The 11,516-nt window shown below is 42.5% G+C and overlaps 1 protein-coding gene across 1 annotated transcript; it reads left to right on the forward strand.

The window, feature by feature from the left end:
• Nucleotides 1-831: 831 nt before the first annotated feature.
• Nucleotides 832-7,466, forward strand: LOC124121256 (tubulin alpha-1 chain). Its single transcript, XM_046484214.2, has 3 exons — nucleotides 832-989; nucleotides 4,971-5,193; nucleotides 6,193-7,466. The coding sequence occupies exons 1-3, from the start codon at nucleotides 987-989 to the stop codon at nucleotides 7,317-7,319; spliced, it is 1,353 nt and encodes a 450-aa protein (XP_046340170.1). The 5' UTR covers nucleotides 832-986; the 3' UTR covers nucleotides 7,320-7,466.
• The last annotated feature ends 4,050 nt before the right edge of the window (nucleotides 7,467-11,516 follow it).

Genomic DNA, 11,516 nt, shown 5'->3' on the forward strand with positions numbered 1-11,516 from the left:
GACGCTCTATCCACTAGACCACGGAGGCGGTCTGTATCAAGACAAGGGCACAGTCCACGGACGCAACATGATTATATGGTATGCATGCATATTGATTGTGCATCATCCGTTCAAAAAAATTCTATACATTTTGATACCCGATGTTTAACATTAGTAAAAAACATGTCCTGGAAAGTGATAAAATCGATATTCTGAAAGAACTGAATCGTAAACACTCCTTCACAGTTATTATCATTGATTCATTAGACGGGGAAAATGTTACATCGTAAACACTCCTTTACAGTTATTATCATTGATTCATTAGACGGGGAAAATGTTACATCGTAAACACTCCTTTACAGTTATTATCATTGATTCATTAGACGGGGAAAATGTTACATCGTAAACACTCCTTTACAGTTATTATCATTGATTCATTAAAGGGGGAAAATGTTACATCGTAAGCAAAAACGGCGATTAATATTTATTATCTATTGAATATGAATAAGGAGACAGGTAGAGATAGTTAGACTGGATTTAACTTTCGATAAATTAAGCAGAGCTACGCAGAGAATTGTTGGACCTTACGCCGCTTTATCTATTTCCCAGCAATCGTTGCACATCAACCCAAGTAGGGAATCGAACCCGGGTCTTGTTGCGAACGCCTTACTGACTGAACTTCAAAGTCCAACGAGAATTTTTTTCACGAGAACATTTTTCAAACAGCTGGCATTATTTGCATTTTCATTTTTACAGTTTAAAATTGGAGAATCACAGCAGTCGTTCGGAAAACCTTCTTCGACCGTGTCAACACGGCTGTGTCTTTAACGACGGTAGGTGTGCCGCCGGGAACTAGCAGTATAAATACCGAGGCATCTCTCCCGCCACCACCAGATCAACCTCGCTCTCACCACAGATCCATTACTGTCTACGTGAGTCGCCTGGATTGCTCGTCCTCATAAACAACGTTAACTCCTTCTCAACATCCCAACCTACTCTAATCCAACATGGTAAGTACTGTTCATTCATATTTAACATTTACAACAATATTTTGCAAGCAGCATCCCATAATGTGTCAGTTTTATCGTCTGCTTCTTAATCCTGTCGTCTGCTTGATCCTGTTTATTATGGTCTAGGCAATGGGATATTGATTCTTTTGACACTGGATTGAAGACAGTACGTTAGTTTTATGGATATTATTTTAATGATAATAGATAATAAAATAGTTTAGTCCATGCAAATACTCGTTAGCACTTACATGAGCTATGTTAATGCCGAATGTCATTTGTTTGCGTTGAGTTGAAGTTATTGGGTTATGTAGCATAAATTGATTTTGGAACTTGCAGAAATAGATTATTCCGGCTGAGATGCAAATAACTACTGTAAATATGTGTCTGGCTAGAGATCTCTACTGTGAGATTAACATTAAATGTCGACTGAACATTAATCCTGTACATATGCATGAATCATCAGCGCCGTGTGGCCGAACTGAGGCCACGGAGGTCACACGTCACATCTATATGGCTCAAATGAGATTTCTGCCATTGTGTGACCATCATAACAGATTACAGATACCATATACTTGCAAATTGTACCATTAAAAACACCAGTAACAATTCATGTAGCTATCAAGATCACTGTCGACCCATGCTATCCACAAAATTAACAAACTCATTTCTATTGTGATGGCCGAGGCATCTGCTGTGTAGCTACGTACCTCGTTATGGAATGTTAACTATCTCTGTCTGTCCTCGGCATTGGGTTGAATAGAGAAACCTGTATATATGTAGGTGTCTGATTAGGTGACTCATAATGTATGACAACAGATGATGTGATGCTGCAGAACAATATATATATATATATATATATATATATATATATATATATATATATATATATATATATATATATATATATACACACACACACACACACACGGGACTAACATGAGTTAGTAAATATGTGCCCTGTTCAGGTGGATAAGGGGTACTTGAAATAAAATATTTCGTGTTTTTATATTTTTTCTTGGAAGTTTATTCTGTACGTTCACGTTTCTTGTTTCAACTTCCACATCGTATATTTGATATTGCCTTTGGAAGTATTCACGTTTCAGCAGATGTGACAGTTATGCATACTGAGGTGTTTTCTTAAACCGCAACTGCCGAGCCCCTGTTTGATGTTTGCTGACCACATTCCTCACATGCTACAGTCCTCCCGGCGTTGTCCAGCCGTGACGGCGGCAGATGTAGCTCATCACGTGACATTATTACATGGTGTGCTGACAATCACCCGATAGGGAGACATTCTGAAACAACCGCGTTGTAGAACCTTATATGACCGGAACAAATTCCGCATACAAAGGACACTGTCGTGGTTTGGAGTTAGGACCGTCAAAGATCTCGAGGGCTTGCCCGCAAATAATGTTGATGCTCAAAGACGAACACTTTTCACAATATTTCAGGCATTTTAAGATCGTGATACTGGTGTGATTATGATGTTCCTTTCTTCGTGTAGTTAAATATGCAGGTCGCCTTATTTAATTGAAAAAACTATTTTAAATGAGTAACATGTTTTAACTTAATAATAGCATACCTATAATGTATAGTCTATATAGTCTGTAGACATTAGTCTGACTGACGCCATGACTAACTACGTCGCCCTTTAACCATTTACAAACATATCTCGTTAATATCACCCATTCCTTGCAGCGCGACATCTGTCCTCATCGACAACATTGTTTCCAACCGTCAGCTATTCCGGAACTAACCCATAGCGTGGCATTGTTATAAATTTCAAATAATTGCAATTCTAACGTGTTCACGGTGTAGCTGTCCCGGGCTAACGTCCATCCATGCGTAACCAATTTGTTTTCCGCAGCCAGGCAGGATGGACAGGTTTCAGAATATTCTATACAGCGTCATATATTGAGGATGTACTTAGTCATGAGCGTGTCACGCATCCCTGAACATTCGGTGCGCGGAACCCAAACTATGCCAACAACGCACGTGTAAAACCCAGGGCCTTGAAGCAGTCAGGCTTCGTTGCATGAAATGGGAACGACTATATTTATTATTGTTCTGCGGCTCTGTATTCCTAGAAAAGGCAGCCTACTTACAGATCAGTTCGAGAGAGCAGTATTGTCAGTTTCAGTGTCAGCTTAGTTATTCTATTAGAACGTGAAGTCGTTTCGTTGGTTAAACTAGGATTGAGGGATCATGGACATTCAAATTATGGCCAGGTTGTTTGAGTGTAGTTCTGAAAAAAACTTTCGTCAACATGAAGTAAATAGTGTTGTGACATGACGGTGCGGTTAGTGTTTCCACACGACCTACAGACAGGCTGAAAGGTCAACCATGTGTAATTACACAGCTGACATTTCAAGGCTGCACATCTCCGTGGGCTTATTGCCAAATTTAGACGCAACAGTGTTACCTTACCATGTACCGTATTTGCACCTCATACCGTACAAATGTTACACCACTCCTCGCGAACTGCAGCCAGTCAGTAAGGTCAGGTTAAGGGAGGGGTTACTGCACACAGCCACCTGTGCGAGTCTCATCCGTCACACTTTCGCAAACCGTCCTGTGATCTAATTTTAGTTAAACTTGGCAAGTTATCTCATCTCTCATAGTCAAAATGTACTTGGCGGGAATAAAACCATCGGACAAAACATTTGATAAAAGGATGTGGTCACTTAGGTTGTAATGATGGTCTTAGCTTGTGTATACTCTCAAAAGCACTAGTAATTAGTAACTGTGATATTTACATAGAATAATGATTATAATGATAAAGACTATATATGTAGCTGTAGAAAGCATATACGTTCCATATTCATCAAAACAAGGAAAATATAACATTGATATAATTTAAGTCTTCAAGGGAAAAAGTTGAGGTTTTTGCTTCTAAAGACATCGCATGTATGTACGCGCGCGCGCGCGCGCGCGCGCGCGTGTATACGTGCGTGCGTGCGTGCGTGCGTGCATGTGTCTGCTTTTACGAGTATGCCGGTGTTATAGTCCACTAAGATACCCTGCCACACTGTAACATGGAGGCCTCACTCAGACACAGTGTACTGTCTCAGAGCCGGTCTGTTGTATACCTGGCCGAGCGCCAGGCAGGGTAACAGCAAGTACCATCTCTTAATCTCTTTTGTTGTGACGCGACCAGGGGATCGAACTACCGACCATCAACTCTCCGGGCAGACACTCTACTCACTAGATCGCAGAAATAACAGTGATAAGAAATACGATACCGTAATAATGTGTTTAGCAGACTTTGGTAAATATTCGCGACAATCACGCAATATCGGATACATCCCGTGTGGAACAAATGTCCCAGTGACTGAGTGAGTGAGTATGGTTTTCCGCCGCTTTTAGTAACATTCCAGCAATATCACGGCCGAGGGACACACGAAATGACACACTGTACCAATGTTGGGAATCGAACCAGGGTCATCGGCGTGACGAGAAAATCCTTTAACCACTAGACTAACCCACTGCCCCTGCCTTTGGCAGAATCACACATTTACTGTGCCATCGCCCACCCATTACTCTCAGCCAAAGGGGAAGTCTGAGTCACCACGATCATAACGGACATGTCGCTCGGTGCTTCGCTATCAACGGGCAACTTCGCAGATCGATGATACTATTATTGTCAGAACATAATGCAACAGATCAGACAAAGCAGGTATTCCATTGTGCTTCACAAAATTAATGTAGTTTATCTACCCTGTCGCTTAATCAAAGGCTGGTATGATGTGTTTGCGCTCAATTGTTTTCAGAGACTAAGTACAATGGGATGGGACTCAACCCCCAAAAGTACTAGAAAGTACCCGTATCTTCACTTTACTAAAAACGTTTTATCCCAAATATAACACATATAAATATGTTACTTTTGACCAATTTCTAAATGGCATTGTGTGTTCATATTTTATTCTAGGAATGGATTCTGGTTTTTTGGTTGTTGTTCAACTGAAAGTTTCTTGTTTACAGAGGGAATGTATCTCAATCCACGTCGGCCAGGCCGGAGTCCAGATGGGCAATGCATGCTGGGAGTTGTATTGTCTGGAGCACGGCATCCAGCCTGATGGTCAGATGCCCTCAGATAAGACCATCGGGGGTGGGGACGACTCCTTCAACACTTTCTTCAGCGAGACTGGAGCAGGGAAACACGTCCCAAGGGCCGTCTTTGTTGACCTCGAACCCACCGTTGTCGGTAAGTTAGAAGGAAGAGAAATGGTTATTTTTGTGTCACATGCACAAGCGGTCATGGTGAAAAGAATATGGCATCATAAAAGTTCAAAATAAAAGCTTGTTAATAAATAAATAAACATATAAACAATAATGATAATGATAATGAATTAACTTTTATAGTTTAGTATTCTATTGAACATATACATGAAATGTAAACATTTAGCTAAAATATGTTAGTGATTCCTCTTGCATAATAAAATTCAATTTAACTAAACCACCTAAACTTGAAAAATCTTGATTAACAGCAAAAACATCTTGATCAAAACGTAAATCATCATTACATTCGATTAAGACATAACATTCATCTTCAACATCAGCGTGTGTGTGGGGAGGGGGGGGGGTGTCTTTAGAATATAATACACTATTTACATATTCTTTCCGACAAAGGGTTAGGGTAATAGGGTGTTGGGGGCTTGGTGTATCGGCCGGTTTCAATATGCAATGGTAGATTACCGCATCTATAATCCTGAACTTAATATTCTTGACATATAATTCACATCAGGAAAACCTTTATAAGTTCGTTAGATTTGTGGTGGTGAAAGTAACACCACGTGAACGCCAGGCCAGAATAAGTCTACAGTGCTTGTTATAAGAGCCGACTACAGTAAGGATCGGATTGTTACAACTTGTGACAATTGGTTTACCGTGTGTCTTTCTGACCGGGTCGTTGCTCATTCTATCACTGTATTATCCGGGTCAGGTCCTCGTCACGTAGTTGAACGTTTGCTGAAAATTGCATGCAGTCGTACCCCGACCTATTGGAACATGGCACATAATATCAACCACTTGTTTGTCTGGCCCAGACTGGGTTATTTACAGGCCATCTGGAAAAGTGTTGACGGTGGCTTAAAACAACAATATTTGATTGACGCTACAAACGATGTCCCTATCCAAAGATCGTCAGAAAGTGAAAAGTAAATTATTAGGCACTCATCTTAATCATATACAATTTATATCACAGATGAGGTCCGTTCCGGCACCTACCGCCAGCTGTTCCACCCCGAGCAGCTGATCACCGGCAAGGAGGACGCCGCCAACAACTACGCCCGTGGCCACTACACAGTGGGCAAGGAGCTGATTGATTCAGTTCTGGACAGAATGAGGAAGCTAGCTGACCAGTGCACTGGACTCCAGGGCTTCCTCATTTTCCACAGCTTCGGTGGCGGCACTGGCTCCGGCTTCAGTTCACTGCTAATGGAGCGTCTGAGTGTTGATTACGGAAAGAAGTCCAAACTGGAATTTTCTATCTATCCAGCTCCCCAGATCTCTACTGCTGTCGTGGAGCCCTACAACTCCATCCTGACCACTCACACCACTCTAGAGCACTCCGACTGCGCCTTCATGGTCGACAACGAGGCCATCTACGACATCTGCCGCCGCAACCTTGACATTGAACGTCCAACGTACACCAACCTGAACCGACTCATTGGTCAGATCGTCAGCTCCATCACTGCCTCGCTCCGATTTGACGGTGCCCTGAACGTGGATCTGACGGAGTTCCAGACCAACTTGGTGCCCTACCCACGTATCCACTTCCCTCTGGCTACCTACGCACCAGTTATCTCCGCCGAGAAAGCCTACCACGAACAACTTACTGTCTCTGAAATTACCAACGCTTGTTTCGAGCCCGCGAACCAGATGGTGAAATGCGACCCCCGTCACGGCAAATACATGGCCTGTTGTCTGCTTTTCCGAGGTGATGTCGTCCCGAAGGACGTCAACGCTGCCATTGCAACCATCAAGACCAAGAGAACCATCCAGTTCGTCGACTGGTGTCCCACTGGGTTCAAGGTCGGCATCAACTACCAACCACCAACTGTTGTCCCCGGTGGTGACCTGGCCAAGGTACAGAGAGCCGTCTGCATGTTGAGCAACACCACAGCTATCGCCGAGGCCTGGGCTCGTCTTGACCACAAGTTCGACCTGATGTACGCCAAGCGTGCCTTCGTCCACTGGTACGTGGGTGAGGGTATGGAGGAGGGAGAGTTCTCTGAGGCCCGTGAGGACTTGGCCGCTCTGGAGAAGGACTACGAGGAGGTTGGAGTCGACTCCAAAGATGCAGAGGAGGATGAGGGTGACGAGTACTAATCCTGCAGTCCCGTGACACATATGTCCTTCAGTTACCACAAGCCTTTCCAACCCTCTCTGGGCTTGTCTTCAAAAACATTCTGCCAGCTAGTTTCCACTAACCAGCATATTGTGAATCATTCCGACATAAACAGAGATCGTTAACAACTCGGATGTTTGTTGTTTTTACCAAAACAGGTATTTCGATTTGACAACACATAAGGCGTGCTTGTTGTTTTAATACCACATGCGTACGTGGTAAGAGTAAGATTGTACACCAGTGCAGATCTACATATGTAAATACTTGTCGTAAGAGGCGACTAAAGGGATCGGGTGGTCAGGCTCGCTGACTTGGTGGATGTATGTCATGGTATCCCAAATGCATGGATCGATGCTCACGATGTAAATCACTGGATTGTCTGGTCCAGACTCGATTATTTACAGACCGCCGTCATATAGCTGAAATGTTGCTGAGTGCGGCGTTTAACAACAAACAAACAAAATATGGAAATACTTCATGCATTGACACGTGCAAGTTAAAAAGGAAACGCTCAAGACCTTATGCAAATGTTTCTGAAACGTCATAAAATCCACGACTAAAACGTAAATACATGCGGCGATTGAATAATGTGAGTGAGTATGGTTTACGCCGCTTTTAGCAATATTCCAGCAATATCACGGCGGGGGACACCAGAAATGGGCTTCACACATTGTACCCATGTCGGGAATCGAACCCGGGTCTTCGGCGTGACGAGCGAACGCTTTAACCACTAGGCTACCCGACCGCCCCGAATAATGTGAGGGGAGGTCAGGTGAAGTGGGGTTTAACGTCGCGTCCAAGAGTATTGCACTTACAAAGCTAGGTGCATGCACGTGTGTGTGTGTGTGTGTGGATGCTTGTACTAGTCCGCACTGTTGCCGATTTATAGTGCTAGCTCACTGAGATACCATGCCGCAGTTCAACATGAATACCCCACTCAGACACAGTATACTGACTCCGAGCCCCTTAGTGCCGAGCGCCAGACAGGGTAACAACAAGTACCATCTTTTAACGTCTTTTGGTATGACGCGGCCGGGGATCGAACCCGCTCTCCGGGCGGACGCTCTACCATTAGACCACGGAGGCGGTCGAATAATGTAAGTCAATCCGCTGTTAGCTATGTTGTCTGTATTCTTTACAATAATAATGTGATGGCCATCACGAAGAATATATAAATATTAATGTGTTTTTATTATAAAATGTGTAAGTTATGACAGCTTGTAAAAATTAGAAATAGTTCCTAAATATTTCCCTGTTGTATTTTTTATGGTTATATGAATTATAATTATATCATAATTATCCTGTAAACTGTAATTAGTTTTGCAGGTATATTTCAGTATATTTTTGCCAACCTCGTTTTCACGTAATTCAATGTTTTGAATCCCCTTTGGTAAGAAATCTATGAGATGATCATAGCATGCTGTTATAGAGCTTCATAGCACACTATTATCTCGTAAATATGTCCATGTCATCATGTTGCGCATATTGTTTAGGATATGTCAGTACCTCATAAGCATCGATGTCAACAACGTGTGTGTCAAAACGATCTTGTTTACTTTTTTCAAGAGTTTTGCATTGACCGTAACTTTTGAAGAAATCATCGTTCTAAGCACACAGTTACGCAAATTTCCATCAGATACAGATTAATTATACCTTTGTTCTTCTACAAACAGATCACAATCCCTTTGCAGCTCGATATTTATCCATATTTGTGGGAATTTGTGATCAGGGCTGAGCTACGTGTTTCGCCGACCGACGCCCGCCATTTTAACTTTGTGACAGCTAGTTTGGGTTGCTATGGAGTTACTGAATTTGGCTAAAGCTTAGCATTTTGCATTATAAAGTTTATTTAATCTAATGAACTATGTCCAGGGGAACCCAGAATCGTATTTGATGATATGTCAAGACGTGTATTAAAGTTACTGTTAATTCCGACATTAGGAATCTATGTATTCATGCGCAGTATTTAGCGTCACTATTTATGAACACGTTTCTCATAAATGTGACATCCAGTGCTTCTGTCAATTAAACGTCTTATGTATCAGATAAATTCCAATTGCCTCCTGACATTTGTAATCTTCCTCTTTGAATTGTCCATCGTAATTACCAGTCGATGTTGCTTGTTGTTATTACGTCCTCTCGGCAGGCAGCAAGGACGTACCTTCGACGTAGCAGGACGTAATTGTTTATCTTGTGATATTGGAAGGCAATTAGTGAATCAATTAGACTTAATTAATTGATTGGTATAAATACTCATTTTTATACCAAATTACCTCCTGAGATGGTTTGCCTTCCTCTTTATTTAAGTGATTTTACATTGTGAATTTAGATCCCTCAAAGGAATCTGACTTTGGCAGTCCAAAGGTCAGTTTCAATCAAAGGGCAGATAATTCAGCCCAAAAGTTCCCCTTGTCCTTACGTAATCATTTCTATAAATAGACAGCATATTTTAACACAGACACAAATTGCTATCTTAGTAACTGTAAAGGTATTCAGATAAAGAAGTCATCTATATATATATATATATATATATATACTCTTAAAAAAAAGAAACTTGCAATAGATGTAAAACCACTTTTTGCCAAATATCTAAAATAATTACATTAAATGAGAACCAAATAAGTCAAACAGAAAGATGATGTTTCTATAATTCGCGAAAACACATGCAAAGCACATAAACGTAGCGTTTGGGGATCAATTTTACAGCTTCATCCAAACGGAACCGCCTGTAAAAAACGTGCAACACAGGATCCTGCATTTAGGCATGCAGGCACCCCTGCTGAATGGGTATAAACAGTCCTTATAACGGCAGTAGAGGCGGTGACAGAATGCCAAGACTGAATGCAGCTCAACGAAACAACGCAATTGGGAGATTACAAGCTGGTGCAACTTAGCAAGAAGTCGCCAGACACTTTGGCGTATCCAGACAGACAATCTCCGCACTGTGGACCCGATACAACAACACCAACAGAGTTGACGACAGACCAAGGTCAGGAAGACCAAGGGTGACAACCCAAGCACAAGATCGATACATCCGGCTGCGACACCTCCGAGACCGCACTACCACCGCCACGTCTACAACCACACAGATCCCTGGGGTACGCAGAATATCAGATCAAACGGTATGCAACAGACTGAGGGAGGCTGGACTTTTTGCACGAAGACCTGTTCGACGTCATGTATTGACCCCACGTCATCTTGCGGACCGTCTGCTTTGGTGCCAACAGAGGGTTAGATGGGCACGTGCAAGGTGGAGAAATGTACTTTTTACTGACGAGTCCCGTTTCCTACTCACACGTGCTGATGGGCTAACACGTGTCTACAGACGTCGGGGTGAACGTAACGCCCCCAACTGTGTGCAGCAGGTTGTCCCATTTGGCGGCGGGAGTGTCATGGTATGGGCCGGAATTCATCACGCTGGTAGGACGCCTCTCGTGCATGTGGCAGGTCCATTGACAGGTGTGCGTTACAGAGACTTGATCCTACAGCCTTACGTTCTTCCTCACGTCAACGTTCATGGCGGACAGTTCCAGCAGGACAACGTTTGTCAATTGCACGTGTTTGTCAGGACTTCTTACAGCACAACAACATCCAGACATTACCTTGGCCAGCCCGGTCACCAGATTTGTCCCCGATTGAGCATCTGTGGGACGAGTTGGATCGACGCGTTCGCAGAAGGAATCCACCGCCCCAAACACTTCCGGCGCTTCTTGATGCACTCCAGCATGAATGGCAACACATCCAACAGCGTGTTATTGACAACTTGATTGCATCTATGGGTTGTCGGTGTCAAGCGGTGATTGATGCACGTGGTGGGCACAACCGATACTGACATTTTCTGTACCCCTGTGACATTAACTGTATCGTGTACGTGTCTGTCTAGGAGACACGATTAATGTTTTGAACATTGTGTACATTGATCTTAAAACAGTGTTTGAATTATGGTTTCTGTGTCCTATTTTGAAACAATCGCATTATATTACATTTTGAAAGTCAGTGTCAAGTTTCTTTTTTTTTAAGAGTATATATATCAGTTAACTACCATCATAGTTACAGGCAATAATTATTTTGCCCTGACACTGGTCCTTACAAATAAACCTTCAAACTCAGAGGGATCTACTTATTTGGAAGCATTGTGTTGTCCATATAAGGTATTGTTATACCCACATAAATAAAAA

Source organism: Haliotis rufescens, unplaced genomic scaffold, assembly GCF_023055435.1.
Source record: "Haliotis rufescens isolate VD_foot unplaced genomic scaffold, xgHalRufe1.0.p SCAF_10, whole genome shotgun sequence".
Lineage (NCBI taxonomy): Eukaryota > Metazoa > Mollusca > Gastropoda > Lepetellida > Haliotidae > Haliotis > Haliotis rufescens.

What these genes read in the sequence shown, in the direction of transcription:
- LOC124121256 (XM_046484214.2), top strand. An exon ending in CCTCGAACCCACCGTTGTCG is followed by an intron (nt 5,194 to 6,192) that starts GTAAGTTAGAAG and finishes TTTATATCACAG; the next exon opens with ATGAGGTCCGTTCCGGCACC.